This window comes from Propithecus coquereli, unplaced genomic scaffold, assembly GCF_000956105.1.
Source record: "Propithecus coquereli isolate 6110/MARCELLA unplaced genomic scaffold, Pcoq_1.0 Scaffold281, whole genome shotgun sequence".
NCBI lineage: Eukaryota > Metazoa > Chordata > Mammalia > Primates > Indriidae > Propithecus > Propithecus coquereli.
This window is the reverse complement of record NW_012148408.1, coordinates 907,370-934,521: the sequence shown is the minus strand read 5'-3', so window position 1 is coordinate 934,521 and position 27,152 is coordinate 907,370. Positions and strand designations below refer to the sequence as shown.

The following is a 27,152-nucleotide window of genomic DNA, read 5'->3' as shown; positions in this document are numbered from 1 at the left end:
CTGTATCCATGAAGAATAGATTCTGAGACCCAGTGGATACCTGAAGCAAGGATAGTACTGAACCCCATATATACTGTTTTTTCCTATACGTACATACCTATGACAAGATTTAATTTCTAAATTAGGCACAGTAAGAGTTTAACAATAATAAAACAGGAAAATTATAACAATATACTGTAATAAATAGTATGTGAATGTGGTCTGTCAAAGTATCTTGTACCATAGATCTTAGCAACCTCAGCATTCTTTTCTCTTTCCTTACTAAGTTGAGAACTTTCACCTTTTCGCTTAAAGGAAGCACTTTATGGCTTCTGTTTGGCATATCTGAATTGCCACATCACTACTCTTGTGCTTTGGTGCCATTATTAAGTGAAATAAGGGTTACTTGAGCACAAGCACTGACACCTGGATGGTCCATCTGATAACGGAGATGGCTACTCAGTGACTAATGGATGGGGAGGGGAGACAGTGTGAATATGCTGGACAAAGTATAGTTACAGTTATAGGCACATCCTGGGCCGGATGGTGCACAATTTAAAACTTACGAATTATTTACTTCTGGAATTTTCCACTGAATATTTCGGGACCATGGGTAACTGAAACTGTGGAAAGTGAAACCTTGGATAACGGAGCACTATTGTACATAGACCTGGAGGCTGGAGGACACAGGCTAGGAAGGAGCAACTTGCCTTAAAACTTTACTTCATGAAAAAAATCCTCTCTTTCCTCAGGTGACCTAAGGTTCCCCAGGCATCAGCTTGTTTCTTCTGGAAAAAAAGCAGCAGCTAGTTCTGAGTCCTCTCTGCCTGAACCCTCATACAGGGGACACAGTTATCTCCCCTAGCAGTTTCCCCCCTGGAGCACTTGGAGCAGGAAGAACAGCACTGAACATCTCTCCCTCACTCTGGCTGCAGCACTGGGATCCTGGGCAAGGCCAATCCGAGAACCCCAGGAGACATCAGAACTTGGTGTTCTCAAAATGCTCAGCCACCCATGCTGTTCATCCCTTGCTCCTCACCCACCAAGGAACCTCCACGCCCCTCTCCTGCTGTCTCCTTCCACCCTGCTCTGATTGTTCTCCTCTGGTAGGCATCCTCTTCTCCCCAGCCAACCCTTCCACACCCTCACCAGTATTGGCACCTGGCTCTCCCTAGAACTCAGCTTCCCCACAGCCCTCTCCAGCACAGGCTGCTCACTTTCCCACATTCATCAGGGTTAGCGTGAGGGTCACCAGCCTCCCTGCTCCCCAAAGCCATATCCACACCGTTTCCCCTCCACCCTCAGCCCATGCCCACCTTCCTCCTGGTAACTCCCCTTATACACCAGCCGTCTCATCACCTGATAGCCACCACCATCCTAGGTGGCCTTCGGCTCTGTCCGTTGACCTCATCCCCAAAGACCTTCCCCTCGGCTCCACTTCAGCCACACCCTCCTATGGGCAGAACCTCTTCCTGACACCAGGAACTCGGACACTGCACCACCCTGTCATGATCTCCCACCCTCTCAGCCCACTGGTCCAGTGACTCCCATCGCATTAAGCACGTCTTCCTCAGCAGGGCCTCTCATCCACTCACTTCACTTTCTTCACTTTCTCCCAGCCTGCCTCTGGCCTCACATCTCTCCCTACCTAGCAGGAATTGCACGATACCTCACTTCATTCACTCTCTTGTTCAATGCCTCAAAATCACCTCTTTCTGAATTCCAACCCTGGATGACTCCAACCACCTTTTTCTGAGCAAACTCCACACTAGAGAAAAGCACACAGCCTAGAAGATCAATCAATGGTCACCCATCTCAACTGGGCCCTCATCACTGCCAGCAACTCCCCTGTCCCAGTTCCATGGTGCCCACCCAAGAGAGCACAGACCTCCTCGGACCTAACCCCAATCATTCCATTCCCTCCCCCTCCAGGGCCTTGAGCCACATTTCTTGCTCTCTTCCTACTGTGTGGACAACCTCTCCCCATGTCCAGACACTTCAAACAGAATCTAAACAAGCTCAAGTCTCTCATCTGAAAGACAAATACACAACCTCTTGAGCAACTGCCCCTTGTCTCTTCTCCCGTCGTGACCAGATGTCTACACTCCCTGCCTCCATTTCCCCACTTTCTTACTCCTTGCCCTGCTCTTACCTGGCTTCTGCCTCCACCACACCACTCGTGTTCTCCACAGGGGCACTGGTGGGCACCTGACACGCCTTACCCTCCCTCCTTCCCCGTAACATCACACTCTTGCTTGTCCATCGCTCTCTCAGTCCCCTCTTCCCATGACTCCTGCGGCTGGAGCTCGTGTAGGATCTCTTCCAGGCCTTCTGCTCTCCATCAAACGCTGATGCCTCACAAATCTACATGTTCCAGACAGGTTCACCCAAGACCTACTAGCCACCTCCACTCATACGCTACAGACTGCTCAGTGTCAGCATGGCAAAAACCGAATTACCTTCCCCTGTACTCACTTCCTCTTCGCAGCGAACGACAGCCCCATCTATCCTGCTCCAGGCCAGACCCGGGCCCAGTGGAGAGTGGAAGATCAGTATCTGCTGAATGCGTAAACGAATCTTGATCCCCCCATTCTCCACGCCAATCACTAAGTCCTGTCATTTCACCTCATACTACATCGCTCGAGTCCGTCTCCTCTGCTGCTTTAAATGAGGCCCCCACCCCTGCCACACAGCGATCCCGCGCACCACAAAGCCTTGTCTGCCAGCCAGCTCTGTGGCCCCACGCCCTGAGCTGGGAGCGCCACGGCCCAGCACTAGCGGGCGCCGGTCCATACAACGCGAACGGAGTGAGTGAATGGAGTCACGGCCGCCCCGAGCCCAGGGCACCAAGCGCCCCGCGTACACGCTCGGCCGTCGCGTGTCTTCCCGCACCCGGGATCCGCACGCCGTGCCCGCTCACCGTCCGACGTGGCTGAGCCCCAGCCACGCGGCACGCCCGGCGGCCAATGGAAACAGTTTGTAGGGCGCCTTCTCTATGCGCTACACTCAGATGAGCCAATGGGCGCGCTCTGCGGGGAGCCCCGCCCCCTACCCACGGGCCTCAGCCTCCTCGCCAGCCAATGGGAGAAGCCTGCATAGCCTCACGGGGGCGGGGCGGCGACCGAGGGGCCGGGCCCGGGACTGAGCGCGGACCTGGGCTTTTTCCCACACCAGTGAGTCCAGGCCCAGCCGACAGACGATGGGGGCTCCGGGCGCCAGGCGCTGCGTGGAGTTGCTGCTGGGCGTCTACTTCCTCAGCCACATCCCCATCACCCTGTTCATGGACCTGCAGGCGGTGCTGCCGCGCGAACTCTACCCGGACGAGGTGAGGGACGCCCGGTCTGTCCCGGCCAGTCTGAGGCCCGTCCGCACGTGCGGTCGCGCCCCGGCGTCTTGCAGGCCCTCCCCCTCCCCCACCTCGCCCGTCCAGGGGTCCAGTTCTGCCCCCTTTCCCGTCCCGCCTTCCTTGGGCCCTTCCCATTCTCCGACCCGCTCCCTGACTTCACCTGGACGTCTTCCTCGGGCTTTTTCTTTATCCCACACCCTTCTCCCAGGCTGCAAAGGCAAATGCTTTGTTCTCTTTATTTCTTCCCTGGGTATGTTTAAGACTCCCGCGATTCCACCTCTGGTCAGTTGTCGGTGTTGGAGGGAAGTAGCCAGTGTCTAAAATCACGTTTTGGATTTGTTTTAAAGTTGTGTTTTTCGGAAGGGCTATAAATACCACTCTAATCCCAAAGAAAAAATCCTGGTAGAATTAGGCCCGTCTAAAAGTTTAGCACCTTGATTGGTGCAGTTTGGGCCTTCACAAATCGTCACTGCCTTAAGATCGGGGTTCAGCAACTTCAAAAGCTCAGGAGTAAATTAATGACACCTTTTCAAATCACTTCTAATATTTGGTTCGAGTAAGAAGGATCCCCTGAGGCGAAATAAAGGTGAAAAGCGCCATTTCCTGGTTGCTGGAGAGCATTCTTGACCCTAAACTTTGCTTTAATGGCTTTTTTTCCCCTTCAGAGCTCCTGTTTTTTTTCTTTTCTAGACACTGTAACCTTCTTCCATGGAATTCCTGTCTTCAGTTCTGTTTGTCCAACCTGTCTGCAGAACTGTGGGCAGGACTGACTTGTTTACCTAAAGATCTGATTTTGCCTCTGTTTCTCCTTAAATGCTTTCTCTCTGCAGGACAGGGGTTCTTAATCTGAGGATCATGAACTCTCAAGAGTGTGTGCAATAGTTGCTCATGCCTTGTGTTTCCTGGAAGGAGAGTCTGTAGCTCCCATCAACTTTTCCAGGGGTCTAATCCTCCCAAAAAGGTTAAGAACCACTGCTCAAGAATGTTCCCCCTACTCCCATAAGTCTCCTTTTTGTTTGTTTCTAGAACCAGGAATAAATGGGAAGACCTCTGACCTTTTCTTTGAGAAAAGCGTAGATAATGTGTGGCAAGAGCATTGGATAGAAGTCTGGGGACTTGGTTCTTCCAAGAACTGGTTGGTTGTCTTGGGCAGGTCAGGGATCTATAGCCTCAACTTAAAAGTCTTGTATGACTTATATAAGAGATTTGGGTTAAATTATAAATTCAAATATATACAGAGTATTTTAGTTTGCTATTGCTGCTGTAATAAGTTACCACAAATGTGGTGACTTAACACATTCTTTTACAGTTCTGGATGTCAGAAGTTTGAAATGAACCTTATAGGGCTAGAATCAGGGTGTTGGCAGGGCTGGTTCTTTTTTGGGTTTCTTTTTTTTTTGTCCAGCTAATTTCTGTTTGTTTTTTTTTTATAGAGACGGGGGTGTCACTCTTGCTCAGGCTGGTCTCGAACTCCTGAGCTCAAACAATCCTCCCACCTTGGCCTCCCAGAGGGCTAGGATTACAGGCATAAGCCACCACGCCTGGCCCTTTTCAGGTTTCTAGGGGGGAATCTGTTCCTTGCATCTTCAAGTTTCTGGTGGCTGTCAATGTTCCTTGGCTTGTGGCTGCATCACTTCAGTCTCTGCTTCAGGTTGTCACAGTACCCCCTTCTCTTCTGTGGTCAAATCTCCTTATGCCTCACTTTTATAAGGACACTTGTCATACATTCAGGGCCCACCAGATAACCCAGGAAAACCTCCCCGTCTTAACATCCTTAACTTAATCATATCTGTAAAGTCCCTTTTGCCAAATAAAGAGTCACAGGTTCCAGGGATTAGGACATAGATATCTTTGGAGGCCATTATTCAGCCTACCACAAGGCCAGATAGTGCATATTCTCTCTAAAGAGGCCATTGCAGCTCAGTGCTGGCCATTGGTTCCCTGAAAAAAGGAGAACCTACTGTAGTATTGCCATATCTGTGGTTTTGAAACCTGTGTGGCCAAAAAAACTCAGTTTACAATCTCTGATGTTATGGGTCCCTTTAATACTTGGTAATTAGCATGTTAGTCCATACAGACCTTCCAGACTTAACAGTCTCTGGTTCCTCTATCCTTTCTGAATGTTCCATTCTCCCACAAATCTTGTTCACCAACAAGATGATGAACAAGATGTTCATCATCATATGATGTTGTGCCCAACATCATAAAGACCCCATTTAAATGTATAAATTTGATTTGGTAAAATTTTTGGAAGGCCTGTGCCTCTGTTCACTTGCTGCTTTGATGTAAGGAATGGTGATTTTGTTACCTCTCTATGGGGAAAATAACAATAAAAGCCTTGAGTTATTCTCAGATTCTCTTTGAAAAATACCAAAATTTAACATCTGTTGTTTTTCCTCCCTAAATAGAAGGAATTTTTCCCTAGAACTAAAAAAGCCTGTGTGAGATCACATAATGGTTGGGCTGAAATTTTGCAAATTAAAATTTTTTTGTGGTTTGAACCAAATCAACACTTGGAAAACTATTATGAAAGAGTAAAATAATTTAGTTTGGGTTGGAACATAGGAGGGAGAGGATGGGAGGCATTTTGTGTTATCATTTGCAGCTGGGTAACATTGCTTCTGTTAATCTAAGGAAAAGCAGGTGAGCATCTATCTGGATCTGAAATCAGTCTGTGTTCTCATTCTAAATTAGAAAAGTGCAAGATTGTTCAGTAGCAACCTCTGGTTTAGAAAGCCGATGTGCAGGCCAGGTGAATCTTTTCATGGATAACAATGGTGAGTTGAGTCAAATATGAGTCGAGTATAAACAAAAATAGTTTTATTAATAATACCTTTTTGGAGAATCTTAAGTAATTATTAATGGCCAGTTACGTGCTGTGATTTTAATAGGATTAAACTTGTACATCTTCCAGTATTATGTTCAATTGAGTAATCTTATGTGCTAGCCATGGTTCTAAAGACATCTGTGTTAGCTCACTGTATCTTACAACAGTGAGGTGAGCACTATTACTGGCCCTGCTTCATAGATGGGGAAGCAAGTGTAGAAAGATTAAAGGCCTTGCCCAGAGACAGGCACTCTGCCCCAGGTCCCACACTCCCCACCACTCTCCTAGGGGCCTGGGCCGCCTCCTGGCATTAGGTAGCTGGTATATAATTGTGGGCAAGTGACTGGGTCCTAACTGATTATGAGAGCTGGCTGATTAGATTATTTCTGAATTTTTTTTTTTTTCTTTTTTTGCTAATCTCATTCTGCAGCCCTTAGAAATTATAGCACTGTGTAAGTCTGCCTCAGTATATGAAGTAGGTGGATCCAATTCTGTACAAATTAAATAGAAAATGAAGTTCAAATGGACCAGAATGCCTTTTAAATTCTACAGTAAATATTTTAAAACAGGTAGTTTCCTCCAGTGTTTTCAAAAGTAATCTAAAAAGCAAAAAAGGATCTTAAAAAAAAAAAAAATGTTTAGTCCAAGTTGCTCATTTTCCAGATGAGGAAATAGAGTCCTGGAGAGGGACAGTACTTAACCTTTACTAGTATTTCCCACCACATTACTGTCCTCAGAAGTGCTTAGGAGTAAACAAAGGTATTGCCATGAATTTTCATTTCAAATCAAGTATAAATTAGAGATTGGCCAATAAATTGGTTATCTAGCCAGAGCCTTTCTGAAATTAGTATTATGCCAACAGAATGTTTGTTTCTGGATATTTGCTTAAAGCTCACTTGCAGTGGTGAGGCCTCTGTTTCACAACAGTGAGCTTTTATCTTTTGATTAAAAATTAACAGGAAAAATGTCCTTGGATTTTCCATCATAAGATAAATTCTTACCCTGGAGTTGCCTTTATTCATCTTAGTATCAAGACCTACGTGGCTTTGAAGGCATGTGTGTCAGGACAAGGCCACCTCCAGAAGGATTAACGCAACAGACTTTCAGTAGCCCTCGTAAAGCTGAGAGCCCCAGCTGCTGGGCGCCTATAAAAGCAGAAAATGGGCAGCCTCAATCTCTGCCTCCTTCCTCTGCCTGTGGCCACGTCAACGTGGATCTGCACCTTTTTATTTGACAGGGTGATTATAAGGGTGGGGCCCAAGCTAAAACAGAGACCACTAACTCTTGAGACTTGTGCAGCCTAGAAGATGTGTAGTTTGTGGGTTGGGGTCGACTTTGTTCTTCCACTAGTACCCTACTGGTCTCCTCAAAGAAAAAAATTTAGAATTAGGGGAAGTAAGAATGAAAAGGAACTTATTTGCAATACTGGCTAAGCATCCAAAATTATATCTCCACAGAGGTTAGATTTACCTCCCTTTCCATCACCACCTCCTCCCCAAAAAAGGCATGGGAAATTCATTTCCGTATTCGAGGGAATCTGGCCTTTGGTGTCTGTTGTGAAAGGAAAAATGTCAGGATGGTTTTCCCTTTTTTAAAAACAAACAATGATATTGTCGGCAGAAATGTCACTTTTGTTCATTCAGTGAACATCCTGAGAGCCTACCAAGTGCCAGGTATTTATTTTTCGTTCTTGAAAGTGGATATGTGTCTTAACACCTGGACATGTGTAGCTAGAAGAGTTGAGGAAAACTTCAGAAAAGGCAGCATTTGCGTTAGGGCTAGTAAGGTTTTACTAAATGACTATGTCTAGGCCATGTCACAAAAGCAAGCTGGGTGTGCCGTCTGCCAAGGGGGTTAAGTAACGACGGACTCATCCAGTGTGTCTTCAAATGAGTCGGAGCTGAGCCTCTCCAGGCAGGTGGCTGTCATTCATCATGATCGTTGTCTTTTTCCAGTTTAGAAACCTGCTGACGTGGTACGCCAAGGAGTTCAAAGACCCTCTGCTACAGGACCCCCCGGTGTGGTTTAAGTCCTTCTTGTTCTGCGAGCTTCTGTTTCAGCTGCCTTTCTTTCCCTTTGCGACATACGCCTTCTTCAAAGGTTGGTAAATGGTAGGAAGGTCCCGTTTTTGCTCAGAAATCAGGTCCCAGAAATCTTTTGGAAAAATATCTCCAAGGGAGAGGGGCGCGGTCCCGTAGTTTGTATGAGGGTGCCATCAGATCTGGGGAAATAGCCAGGATAGATCTTGTAAAGGGGACGTTAATGTGGCCTAGACTGACTGTGGCTGCATGGCTGCTTCAGTTATCTGGAAACCTCTCTCACACCTGAGGCCACTGTAAAGATGAGCTTGTTCCCTTTTGTTTTTTCCCCCACAGAATTAATTTCTTTTATTTTTCTGCTTTGGATAGTATCATACTGACTTATAAGCAGTAGCATCCAGCTAATCCCTAAAGGGCTTAACTTCACATTTAAAATTTATTCTACAACGTTCTCGTATCAGTAATGCTTTTATAAAGAAGGCGGCCATGCCTGTGTGCTTGGTACCTAACCTAGTGCAGCTGAAAATGCTTATTTCCCCCTGGAGTCCCCCAGTGTCACTGAGTCCGCCTCTTGGTCTTCTCACCTGTATGTAATCATTTCACGCTCAGATGCTGCAGGACAGGGGTTTAGGTCTAACTGGTACTGGCAGTTTTACTGCCCCAGAGTTTTTCTGATTATATTCCAGCCCCCACCCTTGGTTCTTTGCAGTGAGCTGGGATCCCAGCTGTCATGTAAGTTTGCACGTTGAGCAGCGTAACATCCAGTTTCCCATTGGTTCTGACTTTCCACTTGGAGAAGCGGACAGAAAGATGTGACCGAGGGGAGCAGACAAGCAGAGACAGGGTAGAGAAGGTCATGGACATCCTTGGAGTCCCAAGCAGACCTCTGACCCTTGCTTTTTTCTTTTCCTCTAACTACTTCAGGGAGCTGCAAGTGGATCCGAACCCCTGCAATCATCTACTCAGTTCACACCATGACAACTTTGGTTCCAATTCTCTTCACATTTTTATTTGAGGATTTCTCCAAAGCCAGTGGTTTCAAAGGACCTGAGACTTTGCATGAACGATTAACCCTCGTAACTGTCTATGCCCCCTACTTACTCATCCCCTTCATACTTCTACTTTTCATGTTGCGGAGCCCCTACTACAAGTGTGAGAAAAGAAAAAAAAAATGAAACCACCACTGGCCCAGGGAGAAGCCCATGGGGCAGTTGCCTATTGGACCCACTACAAGGAAAACAGCTCCGAACCCGTGTCTTCAGCAGCATTCGAATCATACCAGCAGCAACACACAAGAGCAAGACAGTGGCGGGAGCCCGTCAAACCCTCCCCCTCCAAAGGCACTGAGCTGAAGAGGCTGATCAGCTCTCAGGGTGGGCGGAGGGTGTGGGCTAGGGTTTAGGGAAGTGGTGCCAAATACCTCACTACGTGCCTAAGCTCTGCTGCAGGACTGCTGACAGCAGCACCAGAACAGAAACTGGATAAACTTCCAAGAACACGGCCTGCTTGATAAGTTCGTGAGTCATTTGACCCACAGCACACATCTGGCTAAACCCTTGACTCATGATTCTCTGCAGCATATCACCAATCAGCAAAATGAATAATGGGATGTTTGAGGCCATTTTAAAATTTGAAGTCATGCCTCTTTAATATTCATTAAAAATTCTATCCTTTTTTCTCAGCCCCACCTCTATCCCTGGCGGCGGGGTGGGTTGGGGGGAAACTATGCAAAAGAGGTTTGAACTGTTTTCCTTACAGTTCAAGCCTTAGCATGACTTTCAGTCAGAAATGGGTCAAACCTGAAAGTGTTTTTATTTCTGTTTTAAATAGCTCATCCCAGAAGAGATTTTTTTTAAAAAAGTCATCCTGTATCCAAATCTTAGTCTTCCTTATTTTTAGAGACCACCTGACATAAGTCCTTTCCTCTGAAGTCTGATGTCTCCGGCCTGATCCCTCGTGGATAACTGCATCCTTCCTGGTAACAGTTTAATCATCTTGTTCTCAGGAGAAAGGAGGGGGTGACAGCTGGGTATGACGTACCCACTGTGTGTATATAGGGTCTCTTCACATTAGTGCTTTGTACATTAGCTTCCTTTAAATCTGTACTGAAGGCCAACACTAAAAGATGGTAGACAACAGGTCCCAGTCACTTCCCTGCGTTTGCCTGTTTTGCTCACAGGTTGTACTGGTCTGATTGTTGGTGGTGGTGTCTGACATGTGTCTGGTCTAAATAAAAGCTGCTGACCACTGCCTGGCTTGCTTTGTGAACGGAGGGGGCTAAAGAATCCAGGGTTTTCCCACAAGGGTTAAACATACTTCAAGGAAAAAAGGTAAATTGAGCCATTTGAAAACAATTTATTGCTTTTCTTTCCAAAGCTTTGTAAGTTTACAAAAAAAGGATGAAAGCTTACAGTCTGCTTAGTTCAAACTAAGAATGCAAGAGGTGAGACCCCCCCCCCCACGTGGCCACCGGTGGCAGCTGTGCACTGATGCTCAAAATGAGCCCCTCAGCCTCGCAGTGCTGCCTTCAGAGGGCTGCGCTCCTCACGCACGGTGACACGCTTTTAGATCATTAGTCAAGTTGCTGGAGTGGCACACGGGGGTTTTGGTTTAGGGAGCGGGCTTTGCCTTCCTGCTATAAAAGTGAAATTTTCAGTTCATTTCTGAAAAATAAATTGGTCAATAAATTCATTTTGTTCTGCTTCTACTTTACACAAAGCTTCATATTCAACCCGATACCTGAAAAACAAAATTGTTAAAAGCCCTGAAAAAGGATGAAGTAAACCACAGTCTTAATTCTTCTAGAGAAGAAAATAGAGGTTTAAATGATTTCAAGAAATGGTGTGGGTTCAGAATGAAGAAAGAAGATAGTAAGAGGGAAAGCCCTTCCCAGGGCTACCCATTAGAAATCTCCAGCCCTGGGGAAGTCGTCTTTCCGAGAGCCGGCCAACCCTGGGGACCCTTGCTACCTCAACTTTCATGCTCAAGCTACTAGAGGTTGGTTGATATTAACAAATTTTCTATTTCCTTCCTTTCAAATGTAATTTTATTTTAAAAATCTTCAAATCAGGATGACAAGTGAGATGCTATTCCTGGGAAAACGATGAAGAATGAGAAGTGATCATTCCAGAAGGAAAAGTAGAATCTCAGTTGAGTAAAGAACTTGCTTTGCATCTAGACGTCTTACCTTTCTAGCTGCATTTTCTTTTCTGCTATTAGTGCTTGAAGTTGCTGCTGTTGGGCTTCTCTCTGCTTTGCTATAGATTTGAGCAAGTTCCGAGCACCGATGGCCTAGGAAACAGGAGGTCATGGCTTCATTAAAACCGGCTACAGCATTAAGTCTTCAAAATGGGGAGGGGCTGTCTGGGAGCTAAGTCGGTGTGGGGGTGAGGGGGAGAATGTGGAGCCCCAGAGCTTTTGGAGTAAGTCAGAAGGATTAATCTACTGATCGCAAGTGCCTGATGAGAATACGACAGACGCTCGGAGGCGGGCCAGAGCTGGGCACGCAGGTACTCGGTGGCTCTTCTGGTGGTGCCATTTGCCTTGTGCCCTTCACCAAGTCATCTATACCATGCAAGCCTTCATTTATAAGATAAAACCATCTATCTCAGTGAAGATGAAATAATGACAAAGTATACTGGCATGTAAGTTAAATAGGTGAAACTGCACCAGAAGTTGTTATTAAAATCTTGTTTTAATTAAATAAAAGAACCCAGGTACCCACCCACCCCTCAAAACAAATCAAGAGGGCGGAAAGATGGGAGGCTAGTGAACCAAGGTCTCAGGCTGAGATGCTGACAGAGGACATACTGATCTTACCTTCATCTTCTCATTTTCTGCTGCTTTTGCAAGTTGGTCAACAAGCTCAATTAAACCACCAACTATTTTCTGAAACTGGCCAATTTCTTTTAGGGAAAGAAAAAATAAAATGTTTTATTTACTCAGCATCGGTACTCCCTGAGCAATGAGAAGGCAGGGCTAACTGCCCCTTCTAATTTGGGTCAAAATAGTTTGGTGCCCAGCTAGGGCTCCATGGCACCATGACGTCTGTGGTCCCAGGTACTCAGGGGGCTGAGGCGAGAGGATCGCTTGAGCCCAAGAGTTCAAGGCCACATTGGGCTATGGTGACGCCACTGCACTCCAGCCTGGGCGATGAAGTGAGACCTCATCACAAAACAAAACAACAAAACAGTTTGGTGTCTGCTGGCCTAAGTCTCCCACCCTCGGTCTGAACCTAGAGTGTCCAGCTGGACTGGGGCATACCTGGGCCTTGCATCCCCACTGACCCAGCCAGCTGCTGTCACCTCAGGCTATGAAGGCACCAGGCCCTTGGTGGGCCCATCCTCCAGATGGACCCCAATCCTGCTTCCCCCAGGAGTGACAGGAAGAGCTGCTGTTCACGAAAGGACTGCTCAGGGCAAGAGTGCTGCTGCTAAACTAGCCACAGATATAACACTAGATTTCACCGAATGGTGAGGGTGGGGACTCCCCATCTGTAATGACAGTGAATGAAGAGCTCACACCATTTAAGTGCTTAATCTCCCATTCACTTTTTTCAGTGTCCTCAATGTGACAGAACCCCATTTTGCTGAGGGGAAACTAGGGCCCAGAGAGGTGGGACGGCATGCACACAGCAACCACAGAAGACTGGTGACAGAACCCAAGCTACTTTTCATCAGTCAAGCTCTCTACATAGAGAACAGCTCTCTCTACAGAGCCCCCAGAAGGCTCAGAAATTCCTTGCTCTAGCTAGATCCGGCTCTGTACCCACTGGCACTGGCCTTGCTTGGATGCTGGGACAGGAGGCTTCCTGGAGATCTCTAGCCAAAAGATGACTTCGTTAAGTCTTTTGAGCAGCCTCTAGAAACTTCAGTTATCATCTCTAACTCCAAATAATGGAGAACCTGTCACTGATGAGACTGTTTCTCCCAAGAAATAAATCATAAGTACATAATTCTATTTCCTACCCCTATGCCATGGTCCTGCCCCTGTGAAGTTTAAGGTTTCTGAGGGCACAAAATCAAAGATGGCATATGTAAAAACCATCCCCGCCCCATCCCAGTGTTTGGTTTGACTGGTGCTCTGAGACTACGTGACAGCATAAGAAGGGGGCAGGCAGACAAGGTGGGTGGCACACAGGAAGGGATTCAGGGAGGCCAGGCTCAACCTGCAGGGAGCCAGCACCACCATCCCGGCAGGGTCAAGGGCTGCAGTCAGGGGTGAGTACAGGGCACAGTTGGAACGGTGGCTCCCCAAATGATACTCACTGTCCACAAAGTCCTTGCACTCTTCCTTGAGCTCTATGGTCTGCTGGGTCACCTCTGGGTCCAGCACCCGCAGCTTGTTCAGCTCATCAAAGTGCAGCCCTGCTTCACCCAGGATGTCCTTGGCCATAGCTGCAAAGAAACCAGCCTTGATCCCTAATCACTTCCTGGCCACCCAAGGAAACACCTGCATCCGGCCCAGCCCCACTCCTGCCCACAGACACCAGTACCAAAAACCCAGATGTTCCAAAGGCTCCCCCTTCCCTCTGCCTCCACCTTCAGAGCCTCACCTGTTTCCCTTGAGTTCCCTAGAGAAGTTCTGCTCAGAAGGGGTGACAGTGGCAGTCGGGAGGAGGTGTGTCATAGGAGCAAGGGTCAGGAAAGAATAAAGTCCAGTTGCTTGTCACAGGCAGCATTCATTCAACACACATTTCTTGAGTGCCTACTATATGCCAACACTGCTAGATGCCGGGGGTACAAAGATGAATGCAACATGGTGCCCGCCCTGGAGAAGCACATAGTTTAGCTGGAGGAAGACAGACACATAAACTGAAAAATTATGCCGTGTTAAGTGCTTGTTCAGAAATATCACTAAATAGCTGGAGGAGGATAGAGCAGTTACCTTGGGGTGAGGGAGTGACATCTGAACTAAGTTGTGAGCCATAAGCTTGTTTATATATACTATGATGTACCCGAAAAGACATGAAAAGGTTTGTTTTTTTAGACAGTTGCCTTGGGTAGAGTGCAGTGGCGTCAGCCTTACTCACAGCAACCTCAAACTCCTGGGCTCCAGGGATCCTCCAGCCTCAGCCTCCCAAGTAGCTGGGACTATAGGTGCATGCCAGTACGCCCAGCTAATTTTTTTCTATTTTTAGTAGAGACGGGGTCTCGCTCTTGCTCAGGCTGGTCTCGAACTCCTGACCTCAAGTGATGCTCCTGCCTCGGCCTCCCAGAGTGCTAGGATTACAGGTATGAGCCACCATGCCTGGCCGAAAAGACTTTTCAAATTCACATACTAGAATGACACAGAAAGCAAATGAGAAACCTGACTGAATTAAAAATTAGGGTTAAAATAGGAAGCCAGGAGTAAAAATATTACCCACAATGTACAAGATATTGTACACTTGCCTGAATTGGGAATCAAAGTTGGGTCATTCCCTTTCTAGCAGAAAACACAGAAAGGAATGAAGCCTCAGCCAGAATGTACAAAGTAAGGAGGCCACGGAAGTCATTCCAAGCAGAGAAAACAGCATAGACAAAGGCCTGGAGTCATGGAAAGGGCCTATCCTGCCTAAGGGACGAAGAGAAAGATGGGGCTGGAGCCAGATCAGGAAGACCCTGTGTGCCAAGCTAAGGAGGGTGGATTCTATTTTTCTGTAGGGAACAGAGAACCAACAAAGATATCTTCTCCCTTTCCAGGCCACCCTGCACTCCTACTCCAAAGGATGCCTCAATTCTCAGATGGAAATACTGAAAATACTCTCATTCTGCAAAAAGAACATAACACAAAAAATTAAAAACAGAGATCGTGGCCAGGCACAGTGGCTCATGCCTGAAATCCTAGCACTCTGGGAGGCCGAGGCAGGAGGATCGCTTGAGCTCAGGAGTTCGAAACCAGCCTGAGCAAGAGCGAGACCCCCATCTCTACACAAAATAGAACAATTAGCCAGGCATGGTGGTGAGTGCCTATAGTCCCAGCTACTCGGGAGGCTGAGGCAGGAGGATCACTTGAGCCCAGGAGTTTGAGGCTGCAGTGAGCTTTGATGATGCCACTGCACTCTAGCCAGGGTGCCAGAGTGAGACCAAAAAAAAAAAATATCTGTCTTCCTGCTGGTTCTAGTTACACATAAGTGTATTTAACAGCTACCAGGTGAGTTACACACATAGTGTATTTAACAGCTATCAAGTGATTAATCAGATCAGCTGCTCCAGAAAGATTCAAATAACATGAGGAAGCAAACACCTGCTTCAACTTCCACTCCCTTCCCTGAGAGCATGCATTTATTCAGAAAGGTCTACTGAGTCCCTGCTCTGGGGATAGAGTAGTGAAGAAAATGTCTCTGAACAGTAAACAAATGATCACAAATTGTGATAACAGTATAAAGAAAAGCACATGGTGCCATGTGAAGTGCAGCAAGAGAACATAATTGATGAGAGGGGGCATGGAATATCAACAACGTCTTTCTGAAAAAGAGACCTAAAGGACGTCCAAAAGTTTTTCAAGTGAAGGAGGAAGCAAGGCACTCCAGGCAGACGGAAAAGCATATGTGAAGATCCTGAGGCAATTAAGAAATATGATATGTTCCAAGAACAGAAAGGCTAGTGTGATACAGTGACAGAGGGAGAATGGAACAGGATGAGGCTAGATAGGGAGGCTAGAGCTGGATTGTGGAGGGCTCTGAAAGCTGCAGTAATGAGCTTGAATTTTATCATAAGGGTAATGGGCAGCCAGTGGGTTCTCAGCAGTGACATAATCAGATTTAGAAAGTTCCATCTGGCTTAGCCTGGACAACAGACTGGACAGAACAAAAGGGCAGGGCAACACCTACCTTGTTCATCACTGTAACCCTAGCACCTAGCGCAGTACCCGCACACATGGGGAACTCAGTAAATGTTTGTGGAATGAATGACCGTGGAAACAAAAGGCTATCACAGCAATCAAGGCTTGCAGCTCAAGACAAGTGTTCCGAGTTGAGACGTTTTGTAGGTTGACTGGATAGCATTTAGTAATGGATTGATTGAATGAGGGGGGTTGGGGATGAATGAAAGAGAGAGGCATGATTCCCATGAACCTGGCTTGGGCAGACTGATTGGAGGAGACAGTTTAATGAGATAAGACGGAAGAAGGGGTGTACGGAGAGGGTGCACATCAGACTATTACATTCTCTACCAACTCCCACCACACGCGCGTCTGAGCATCTGAGCAACACCCAGCTCAAGAGCTGGGACTGAGCTCCCTGAGGATGAGGGTGGTCTCTGCGCCCCGGCATTCTCCGACCCCTGCTAGGCACTGCTACGAGGGGGCTCCATCCATAGGGTGTAGAAGGGGCACTGGGCAGAAAGTCAGGAAGGCCTGGGCGATGGAGCTGCCTCTGCCTTTACTATGTAAATTCCTGGAACTTATCCGAGCCGCAGTTTCCTCATAAGATCGTTGCAAATATCCACGCGCCAAACTCCAGGCCTAAGCTGGGTGCAAAAGCGCTCCCCTAAGGGTCGGGCGGAATTCCCACGTCTCTTTTCGGCCTGGGACTGCCTTTCCTCAGGGCGCGGGCCTGTCAGGTGCCGCCCCGGGTCCGCCTGCGACTCCCGACCCGAAGTCACAGCCTACCTGCCCGGCCTGGTAGCGGTGGCACACTGAGGCCCCGGCTGATGTCAGCAGGTAGCTTCACTCCGGTCAGCGGCAGCCGGTCCCCGGCCAGCCCGCCTCGGCCGCTGCCACGGCTACAGAGCCAGTTCACCCACAACGTCACTACCTGACATCGGAAGGACTAACATTCCACAGAGCTGCTGGGAAACAGAGGCCCGGGAAGGAGGGATGGCTGTCCACAAGACCCAGAGGCCTTTGCGCCAGCAAGACTGCCGGAAGTAGCTGCGCTCTCGCGGCGGAAGAGTCTCGGAGGATTTGGACTCCCCCAGCCTTCCACAAGGCGCTATGCATGCCGGGCCTTGTAGTCTCCGGCTCCCTGGCCGGCTGGGCTGGGCCGCACGCGGCTCCGGGTGGAGTCGGCGGGCGCAGGATATGAGCTCACAGCCTGGGATTGCTGGCGGGCGGGCAGCTACAGGCTAGGGGCTGCACGGAGTCCGCTCGCCACCCAGCTGAGAGGAGAGGCGCCCCCGGGGACGGTGAGAGCCGGGCCTGCCGATGCCCTAAGGGACGGGATGGACAGGCACTGGCTGCAGCAAAGCGAGCCCTGCTGGGTCCTGGGAAAAGGCGTGGGACGGCGTAGGGAAGATGGAGAGCTCAAATTCTCCACTGGGAGTGGGTGTGAGAACCGGTCTGGGTTTTTCGGCAGTGAGGAGTGGCCCGGACTGGAGAAGACTGGCCACAAGAGAGGCTGGGTGTCCCAGGACCCTTTGGATGAAGCCTTACCTTTACACCTAGGATTCTGCTAGACCCGCCCACTCCAGCCCAGATCAGCTTTACCCCCGCTGTCCGCGGTGCCTGACAGATTTCTGGGTCCTTCTTCCTTTAAGACCCCACCCCTTTCCACTGCCGCGGTGGTTTGCCCTTTGTTCTGCTTGGGTTCCCATTAGCTTCGCTGAGTGAGACATGGATCCGCCCCTAGCTTCAGGCATCCCCAAACATCCACACACAAAGTCCGGAAGGAAGAGCACTGAGGCTATCAGTGGAAACTTCATTCTCATTGGAATTACTTTCTGGGGCGTCACCTGCCACAGGATTCCTGGAACCCATTGGTCTGGACGGAATCTGAGCTGACGTCATCCAGGGGCTCAAAGCAATTGCTTTGTAGGAAAGGAAGGGATTAGTTCTGGATTTGTCTTCCTCGTTGGCAAGCCTAGCCTTTGAGTTCCTTTGCTTTGGAGAACTTCTATGTGTGCTTTCTTTGATCCCGGGGAAATTGGGGCTAGACACAAAACACATGAGGAACTTGCTAAAACCTGTTAAAGGGTGGATTTATTCCTTTAGAGTGGGCGGATAAAGGCAAGGTGATCTCATACCATTCTAGTATCTCTTACTCATTGAGCCGTCTCCTGGTGAGGGCTCAGCTCATCCATTACCCTATCATCCATACTCGGCCTCAGGGAGGCGGAGGCAGGAGGATTACTTGAGCCCAGGAGTTCGAGTCCAGTCTGGGCAACACAGCAAAAGAGAGAGAGAGAGAGAGAGAGAGAGAGAAATATGCTATAAATAAATCAGATCATATCACTCCCTTAAAACCTTCCAATTGATTCCTGTACTACATTGTAATTAGTATAAAGTCTAAACTCTTTAATATCAATTAGCACCTGCCTTCCCTGGACATGACTCTTCTGTATTTGTTCTCTTATAAAAATCCCAGTGCCTGGCACATATCAGGGGCACAATAAATGCTAACTTTTTTTTTTTTAATTCTTGTTTGTATTATGATGCTTCTTTGAACTCCTTGAAGGCTAGGACATCGTTTCATCATTCCCTACTGTTTAGCGTAGTAGGCACTCAATAGTTTATTGCTAAATGAATTAAATGAGCTAATATATATTAAATGTCAAGAATAATACCCAGCACATAGTAAGTATGCAATGAATGTTAGCTATTATGCTTTTTCTTCAGTGAATGAATTTTAGCGATTTTTTTAGAAAGCCAAAAACATAATACAGACTCTAAATCATGAGAGATAGCCTGGCTTTGCTCTCCTTTGTTTCCTCTCTCCTCCTATTAATGTTTTAGTTTCCAACTTCATTATTTTACTTTACCTTATTTTTATTTTCATTTTTTTAGAGATGGGGTTTTGCCATGTTGCCCACGCTGGTCTTAAACTCCTGGGCTCAAGCGATCCTCCCGCCTCAGCCTCCTGAGTAGCTGGGGACTACAGGCATGCACCCAGCTCACTTCATCGTTTTTAGATTTATCATCTGGACTTTTCTAGCCTCTCTTCCTTTCTTCTTGGGAGGGAAGAGAAGAGATAGGGCTGGGTCCCTCTTAGGAAGAAGAAACAAAAATAGCCATCCTGTAGTTATTCTACTCTCAAAAATAGTGACAATTTTAGGAACTTGGGGCAAGGCTGGTACCAAGAAAGGGGAAGGTCAGGAAGCCCCAGCTGGAGCCCAGGTAACCTCTGCCAAGAACACCGGCCAGCTTCCTCCAGCCCAGCTCACTGCATTCTCTCCTGAAGCTGCTTTTACTTTCCTTCTGAAGCCAGACTCTTGACTACCCAGAGTGAGCACTGGTGCAGGCTGCTCCTGAGTCTGGAATCTGCAGAAAGGAAGGAAGTGCATCCTGTCCCTCTGGCTCCTGAGAAACTCCTAGGCTGGCTGGATTCCCAATAGGCTTGGCTGGGAGTCTGGGATCCTGAGACCCTTGAAAAGAAAATAACTGGAATCTGACTGGTCCCCTCAGGGTGATCCATTCCTCAGGCCCTCTCTGACTAGTTCCCAGGGTTTGCTTGTCTTCCTGGTCGCCCGGAGTGGAGCTGAGTCTCAGGGAGTCTGGTGCGGTTACCAGGGCAGGGCCCTGGGAGACTGTGCTCCCAGCCCTGATTCCTGAGACAATAAAGACAGCAGTAAAGCCTTTCTCTCTTTGCCTGGGGACTTGGCCTTTGCCAGGGATTAGCTGGGCTTCCGAGGGAGAGAAGGACTTTGGTCATGTTCCTACTGTTGTCCTCTCCTGGTTTGAGGGTTCTATTGCTGATTTCCGTGTTCTCTCCCATCTCCTGCTCACAGCACTGAGAATATGAGGCTCTGGCCTCCTCTGGCCACTCACTCGTGACCCCTTCCACCACGGCGGAGCCTTCCAAGCCCACCTCTTGCCGTGTGGTCATCTACTTGCAGCGGGAGATGTCAGGGGATACCTGTCTGTGCCCGGCCTCGGGGGCCAAGCCCAAGCTAAGCGGCTTCAAGGGAGGAGGGCTGGGCAACAAGTACGTCCAGCTCAACGTGGGTGGCTCCCTGTACTACACCACCGTGCGGGCACTAACCCGCCATGACACCATGCTCAAGGCCATGTTCAGCGGGCGCATGGAGGTGCTAACCGACAAAGAAGGTGAGTCATCAAGGCTTATGGGGCAGGGTGGGGAGGGAAGGAGGGATTCCTGAGGAAATGACTTCAGGGCAGGGCTTAAGCCTGGGAAATACAGAATTTAGATTCACTTTTCCTCTTCACCTAATATAGGATGGCTTCCTGGAATCATCAGGAGAGCTTCAGAAGTCTTTAAAATTGTACATAGAATGTTATATGTGTATGCATCTTCCAGGAAGAAGATCTGTACTTTTTAAATATTCAAACAGGACAGGATTCTCTTTTTTTTTTTTTTCTTTTTTTCACCGCCACCTCCTCCTCCAAGGACAGGATTCTCTTAAGAACCATCGCCATAAGCCTGGGTGGTGGGCAGAAGGCTGGCAGCAGCTGGTGGTTTCGTGTTGCCAGGGCTGGGCCTGAGAGCTCCTGAGCTGAGGCCTCTGTGGCCTCCGCAGGGCCTGGAGGGCCTGTATCTCCCATGGGGTATGTCAGTTCTTGGCTTTAGGGAGAACTGGTGAAGACCAACCAGGGACATGAGAGCTAGAACGTCATCCTCCCTCCTGTCACCCTGTGCCATGGGCTATATGCTCGTGGAGCGCCTTTCCTTGCCACCCGCCACCCAGCTCGTTGGTGGCCTTTGCTTGCTTCTGCGTACCTGGAAGCAAACAGTAACCCTGTGGGGCCCGTTTGACTCCGCAGGCTGGATCCTCATAGACCGGTGTGGAAAGCACTTTGGCACCATTTTGAATTACCTCCGAGATGACACCATCACTCTCCCTCAAAACCGGCAAGAAATCAAGGAATTGATGGCAGAAGCAAAATATTACCTCATTCAGGGGCTGGTGAACATGTGCCAGGCAGCTCTGCAGGTGGGTGGGTGGAGTTGGCGTGGGTTGGTGAGATCGAGAGTTGCCCCCTTCTCCTGGGACGTGAGGGTCTGGTTCCTGGCAGGCTGTGTGGGAGGTGGGGTGGATGAGTCCAAACCTAATTAGATTCAGGGACATGCCACCCGGCCCAGCAAACTGGCAGCCGGGTATCCGCCCTCGGCAGTGTGAGTAGGCCCTGCTTCTAGTCTGTGTGCCTAGGGATATGGATCCTAGGTTTTCTGGAAACGGGGGTCTGCTTGCCCACTGGCAATTTCTGTTGCCAGGGGCCTCATGACCTCTGTCTGATGCCTCCTCACCAAGCACCGAGTGGCCATGGCAGAGGGGCTCCCGGGGTACCTGGCTAAGCCCAGCCAACAGAAGAACCCATAGAAGGTTCTCTGCTGTGTGTGTCTCCCAGGACAAGAAGGACTCCTACCAGCCTGTGTGCAACATCCCCGTCATCACATCCCTGAAGGAGGAGGAGAGGCTCATCGAATCCTCCACCAAGGTACTGGGACCTCTGGGGGCTATGGGCAGGGCACGCCAGGCCCCTGGCCCCACCCTCACTCTCTCCTCCCTCACAGCCTGTGGTGAAGCTGCTGTACAACAGAAGCAACAACAAGTATTCCTACACCAGGTAGGGTGGGTGCCTCTATCGGGGGACCCGGGGAAGGGCTGCAGAAGCAGCTAAAAGGGTTGAGCAGCCAGAGCAGACACTGGGCAGCAGACCCAAGGGAAGCCACCTGCACTCCCAGCACGGGTCTGGGTCTCAGAACCAGCCGTGCTAAGAGGAAAGAACAGAGTAGAAGGGAAATTGGGGTGGAGGCGATTGGAACTTGGCGCAGGGTCCTAGCCAAGATAGAAATGATGGAGCTTGAAATGCACCCTTTACACGTGTCGTGTCAGGCAGCGCGCCAGGTGGTTTCACGCTCATTATCTTACGGAGTGGAGGAGGGACACTGGGAAGGGGGGTGGGGGCTGGAGTCCTCCTGAGCCAGCCTGTGTACTGCCCACTGGGCTGATGTTCCCCTCACCCCCGATGCCTCACGTCCTCTCAACAGCCACAGTTAGGTATATGCAGGTGGCAGTAGGCTCAGAGTCCCAAGCCTCCCCGTGACTCCCTCTGGACAGGCACATTGCCACTGTCACCCCCACAGCAAGGAAAGGAACACCTCCCGTTGAAATAGCAGCGTGCCTCCTTCCTTCTGGGCTTAGTGCCTCAGTTCTGCTTGAACTTACAACCACCTCAATTCCTTTTCCTCACAGTCCCCCGAACCCAGAGGGTGCCCCGTGACCCTTTCTCTTCCTGGCCCCCTGGCATCCTGTGTTCATTGAAGCAGGACAGGGGAGGGGAAGGCCCATCTTGCCCTAGCATCCTCCCTGGTGCTGGAACCTCATTCCCAGGCCTGCTGGCCCTTGTGGGTTTTTCAGCAACTCCGACGACCACCTGCTGAAGAACATCGAGCTGTTTGACAAGCTCTCCTTGCGCTTCAATGGCCGCGTGCTTTTCATCAAGGACGTCATCGGCGATGAGATCTGCTGCTGGTCCTTCTATGGCCAGGGCCGGAAGCTGGCAGAGGTGTGCTGCACTTCCATCGTGTATGCCACGGAGAAGAAGCAGACCAAGGTGTGGGCGCCTCCCTCTGCGTGGGTGGGGAGGACACATACCAGCTGCGGCAGGCGTGGTCAGGGCATGACCAGCCTGGCCCCGATGGAGCCTTTGACCACAAGGAGCAAAAGGGGCATGTGTTTGGCTCTTTTCCAAATGTGCCGTGAGGGTGCTAGGCAAGGACAAAGCCAGAACAAGGGGCTTGGGGAATCGACAGAAACCATTTGTTCCTGGCAGCTGAAGAGCAGGGGACAGCCTGGTATGGGAGGAAGGCCTGCTTCGCTTCGGGTCTGAATTCCGGTTCCACCACTTGCCAGTTTTCTAACTTTGGCTAAGCCATTTAAACCACCTGGCCCTCAGTTTCCTCATTGGCAGACATGGGAATGATAGTATGAACTTAACAGAGATATTATGAAAATGAGAGCGCTCTTAGGAGAAGCGGCATGGTGCAGTGGAAATAGCTCGGGCTGCGGGGGTAGACAGATTGCTGTTCAGATCTCCTGTCTGGCCTCCACCAGTGAGGTGTTCAGCTTAACCACGACCAGGCACACGTGAGGCATCTGGTAGGTGACAGTTAACACAGACTCAGCTACCTTGTTCTTCCGGGCTGCAACAGAAGGTGTCCTCCCCAGAGAGTGGCTTCTTCCCACAAATGTATGTCTTGGAGCCGGCAGGACTTTGCTGGGGTGGGATGGCAGGTCATCGGGGGGAGTCATGTGGCTGTAGCTAGGCTCGTTGAACACCTTGGGCCCCAGACTACTGAAGTGCCTTGGCTGGGAGATCAGCTGCCGGTCGGGAAAGGACATCTTACAGGTGGCCCTGCTTCCTCCTGCAGTTTTTGGTGGTGGAGTGGGGAGGAGGCTCCAGAACATATCGGTGGAGAAGGGATTCTTGGGGGGATCTCTGTCATGGCAGGTTAAGCCATGGACATGGCAGCAGTACCTGTCACCTTCCTAAGTGTTTTGTCTTTCACGAGCTCTTTGACCCCTCACTCCACACCTGCAAGACAGGCAGGGCTGGAGCCATTCTCGCCATTGGACAGGTAGGGAGCAGACGCTGGGTCGCAGGTTAGGCTAGAATGCAGGTGCCTCGATTGCCACCGCTTTTCTCTTTCCTCCAGACTGTCGTGAGGGCAGGGCACACTGAGTCAGGTGCACAGAAAGAAGCAATAGAACCTCTCCTCGGAGCAGCCGCCTTCAGTCACGTATTTGGTTGTGTAGTGGGTGTCGGGCTCTCTGCCAAGCAGTTTACATCTTTCTTGTAATGTCGACATCAACTCTCAGAGGTAGATATGAACCGTCATTTTACACATGTGGAAACTGCAGCCCAGAAAGGTTAAGCCGGAGGCCCCACAGCTAGGAGTGGTGGCACTGTGTTTGGCCTGGCCACAAGGCCACAGCCGCCCCCTTTGCCTGCTGGCCCATCGGTCTCGGGCTGTGGGGAGAAGAGGGGGCTGTCTTCTGTGTCCTTACGTCCGCAGAGTACCTCCCCTCAACACCTCCTTCCGAGGGAGGCCTGCCCTCCCTCAAGACAGACTCCCTTGCGTGAGTCATGAAGCCTTGTGGAGCCGGCACAGGGCCGAGAACTCTGACGTGCTGCTCCCTGTCTGGGATGAAACCTCACTCGGTCTTCTTGTCCCCCTCGTCCCAGGTGGAATTCCCAGAGGCCCGAATCTATGAGGAAACACTCAATGTCCTACTGTACGAGACTCCCCGCGTCCCTGACAACTCCTTGTTGGAGGCCACGAGCCGTAGCCGCAGCCAGGCCTCCCCCAGTGAAGATGAGGAGACCTTTGAACTGCGGGACCGTGTCCGCCGCATCCACGTCAAGCGCTATAGCACTTACGATGACCGGCAGCTCAGCCACCAGTCTGCCCACCGCGACTGACAAGCCCCTCAGGGAGTGGGGGCACAGGAGGCCCCATCTCCCGCCCTGTGGAAGCCCGCCCCATTGGCCACCCCGTGCTGCTGCTAGCTGGGTTTCTGCTCCAGCACCCAGAGGCATGGCGGGCCCTGCTGGGAGGTCAGCGGGCCTGGGCGGGGGAGGGACCACATTCCTTTGCCCTGCCTCCAGGCACTTCCAGATGACTGAGCCCTGTCCCACTTGCTCAGCATCTCCCTGCCTGCCCGACAGGGAGCCGCTTCTGCTCTGGGGCGAGTTCTGCTAAGAACATTCCCCCAGGCCCTTTGCTGAGCGCCCCCTTCCTCTGCCAAAGGGCTACTACCCCTTAGGCCTCAGCTGAGGCCCCTGGCGAACGGCTTCCTTCAGGAAAGGGCGGCTGCCGGTGCTGTGGAGGCCCAGTTTTTAACAGAAGGTAGGGCTTCCTTTTTCCTAAGGTATTTAAGCACATGCTTGATGAGTTTGATTTTTTAAAAATGATCTAGGAAACAAATAGTTTTAAGTCTAATGACAAGGGGATTGGGCATTTTGGTTGCCCTCCAGAGTGCTAAGACCCTGTGTGTGACAGAACCCTTGGCCTTCTCCATGCCTTTGGGGTCTGCCTTTAAAGCACTTTGTACTGTTATTCAGATTTGTATTCTGCCCTGACCCACGTCTTTTCTGACCCTAATCCCTTGGTCCCTGCAGAGCCAGTCTGAGGGAGGGGATAAAGACAAAGCAATAAAAATACAGACTGGCCTTGGCTTGGGCAGCCGGGCCACACAGCCAGCCCACAGAGCACTGAGGAAGGGAGGATGCCTAAGTTGGGACTCGTCCTAATAGGGTCCCTGTGAGAAAAGACACTTTACCGCTACATCTTAGAGTCACGTAACTGGCTCCTAGGGTCTAACATGATTGCTTTTTTTGCTTTTCTCGTCTTTGAGTGCCCTTGGCTCTGAGGCATGTTGTCCTCACATACTGTAAAGCCAAAGCGCAGTCACAGGCTACGGGAGCTACTTCACACCAGAAATGCAAGCCAAGGGTTGGGCTGTGGAGCCCACAGGCACTGTTGTAGTGCTGCCTGGCATGACCATCAGCCAAGGACAGCGAACTCAGAGCCCTGTGCTCCTAGCAGCTTCTGTGAAGAGGTGGCATGTGCTCGGCCATGTATCTCCCACCCCGCTCCATCCATGCTGTTGGTTTGCGTCTTGGCTGGGGATGGTGGTTCTGCCCAGTGGTGAGTCTCTGAACACCGGATGATGGAAGCAACCCAAGCCCCTAGAAGGCCTCCATTCCTTTGGGTAGCGTAGCCATGGAGATGCCAGCATCAGCCAGGGTGAGCTCATCTTTAGGGCTTTGGTTTTCATTCCCTTCTTTTGCTTGGCTTGGCCCTTGGGAAGCAGCTTATCTGAATTCTTTCCAGAGGAATGCCGTCAGGGAGGGGCCATTCTGCCAGTCTAACAAAGCAGCACAACCACGGACAGGATCCACTCTCGGGAAGGGATGTAGGTTATCAAGTTCATCCCTCTCAGCGACTCTTATGATAGCTAAGTGGCCACTCACGGCTGACCCCACAGAGTCTATGGGCAAGTGCCAGGCCCAGGGTCAGACACTCACAAGGACCTGAAGTGACAGGATGGCAGGGGACATGTGACTTCAATCAGGCATTTTACATGTTAGTCACAGTCTTGAATGTATACATAGCTCTAAGAGTCTCAGGGCAGGTACCTTGGTGATGAGCTACTAGTTCTACAAGCCTTCACTGGAGTTACAAGATAAAGACAAATCCATTTATTTGGCCAAGTTAGGCTTTGGCTTTCCCACAGAGACTGGAATGCTTCAGCCTGAGATCACTGGCCTATTTTCTCAGCTGCCCTCTTGAAGCCCTTTAATACTGAAATTCCCAGCTCCCCACTGAGGTATTTTCATGCTTGCCCTTTGACCTCCCCCCACCAGCCTCTACTTACTGCTTTGCCATTCAGATCCTTGGCTGGCTCAGTGGTGACTGGTCTGTCTTCCTGAGAAAGCACAGGTGTCTGGGACTGGGCATTTACTTCCCTGACTGAAAATATCTCCTTGGTCTTGAGGAAACTACTAATACTGAACTCACTGAAGTGATCTTGGCTTCTGTAATCAGACTTTGTAGCTTAAGGGTTTGGGGGAATTTTCTTTGAAAAGTGTCCTGGCCCCATTCAGAAAGCATCTCTTGGCTGTGTGAATTTTTCAAGGTCAAGCAGCCCAGGTGGAAGTAAAAAGTGTGAATGTCAGACTTTCTTATCAGTTTCTGAGAAAACCGGAAGCCTGGGCAACAGCACAGACCGAGTGTTGGGTTTTATTGAATCTGGTATGTGACCGAGGTCGGCCTGAAGGCTGGCACCGGTCCTGGGCATGAGAATTTTTCCTTTATCACATAACTGCAATACTTTTGCCCAGCGTGAGTGCTGGAAGTAAACACTAATTTCTAATAAAATTGTGTTACACTGCAATGGCACAGATCCATCCATGTCTACCGTGAGTAGGGCTTGGCCAGCTCGCTGCTACAGGCTCAGTTCCTGTATTTCTGTACGCCACCTGACCTTGTGTTCCAGCTGTGTCATGCGACCCTGCCCTGCAACTCAAGCGCCCCCTGGTGAAGGATTAAGGACAACACTAACAAGGGCTGGAACCA

General features: G+C 49.8%; 3 protein-coding genes across 5 annotated transcripts; 2 read left to right on the top strand and 1 right to left on the bottom strand.

The window, feature by feature from the left end:
• The first annotated feature begins 3,042 nt into the window (after nt 1-3,042).
• On the top strand, nt 3,043-10,492 carry TMEM97 (transmembrane protein 97). The gene is made up of 3 exons (XM_012648289.1): nt 3,043-3,304; nt 8,108-8,252; nt 9,116-10,492. The coding sequence occupies exons 1-3, from the start codon at nt 3,179-3,181 to the stop codon at nt 9,364-9,366; spliced, it is 522 nt and encodes a 173-aa protein (XP_012503743.1). The 5' UTR covers nt 3,043-3,178; the 3' UTR covers nt 9,367-10,492.
• Nucleotides 10,492-17,006, bottom strand: IFT20 (intraflagellar transport 20). 3 transcript variants are annotated; one of them, XM_012648291.1, is made up of 6 exons: nt 16,784-17,006; nt 13,746-13,981; nt 13,459-13,587; nt 12,011-12,096; nt 11,379-11,482; nt 10,493-10,930 (listed from the first exon to the last, which is right to left on the bottom strand). In XM_012648291.1, exons 3-6 carry the CDS (start codon nt 13,583-13,585, stop codon nt 10,849-10,851), a joined length of 399 nt encoding a protein of 132 aa, XP_012503745.1. In that variant the 5' UTR covers nt 13,586-13,587; nt 13,746-13,981; nt 16,784-17,006; the 3' UTR covers nt 10,493-10,848. The 3 variants fall into 3 exon arrangements, with proteins under 3 accessions (XP_012503744.1, XP_012503745.1, XP_012503746.1); XM_012648290.1 differs by lacking the exon at nt 13,746-13,981 and having other exon boundaries at nt 10,492-10,930; nt 16,929-17,006; XM_012648292.1 differs by lacking the exon at nt 13,746-13,981.
• A 64-nt stretch (nt 17,007-17,070) lies between these two features.
• Nucleotides 17,071-26,966, top strand: TNFAIP1 (tumor necrosis factor, alpha-induced protein 1 (endothelial)). The gene is made up of 7 exons (XM_012648288.1): nt 17,071-17,298; nt 19,837-20,155; nt 20,831-21,000; nt 21,416-21,505; nt 21,582-21,634; nt 22,429-22,624; nt 24,257-26,966. The coding sequence occupies exons 2-7, from the start codon at nt 19,951-19,953 to the stop codon at nt 24,491-24,493; spliced, it is 951 nt and encodes a 316-aa protein (XP_012503742.1). The 5' UTR covers nt 17,071-17,298; nt 19,837-19,950; the 3' UTR covers nt 24,494-26,966.
• Nucleotides 26,967-27,152: the final 186 nt, after the last annotated feature.

Bases quoted from the DNA above. Each gene is read 5' to 3' on its own strand.
- TMEM97 (XM_012648289.1), top strand. From the start codon at position 3,179: ATGGGGGCTCCGGGCGCCAGGCGCTGCGTGGAGTTGCTGCTGGGCGTC. The intron at 3,305-8,107 runs GTGAGGGACGCC...GTCTTTTTCCAG, and splicing joins GCGAACTCTACCCGGACGAG to TTTAGAAACCTGCTGACGTG. The intron at 8,253-9,115 runs GTTGGTAAATGG...TAACTACTTCAG, and splicing joins GACATACGCCTTCTTCAAAG to GGAGCTGCAAGTGGATCCGA.
- TNFAIP1 (XM_012648288.1), top strand. From the start codon at position 19,951: ATGTCAGGGGATACCTGTCTGTGCCCGGCCTCGGGGGCCAAGCCCAAG. The intron at 21,506-21,581 runs GTACTGGGACCT...CCTCCCTCACAG, and splicing joins TCATCGAATCCTCCACCAAG to CCTGTGGTGAAGCTGCTGTA. The intron at 22,625-24,256 runs GTGTGGGCGCCT...CCCTCGTCCCAG, and splicing joins CGGAGAAGAAGCAGACCAAG to GTGGAATTCCCAGAGGCCCG.
- IFT20 (XM_012648290.1), bottom strand. From the start codon at position 16,950: ATGTTAGTCCTTCCGATGTCAG. The intron at 12,097-13,458 runs GTGAGTATCATT...TTTCCCTAAAAG, and splicing joins GTGCAAGGACTTTGTGGACA to AAATTGGCCAGTTTCAGAAA. The intron at 10,931-11,378 runs GTAAGACGTCTA...TTTGTTTTTCAG, and splicing joins AAGAAAATGCAGCTAGAAAG to GTATCGGGTTGAATATGAAG.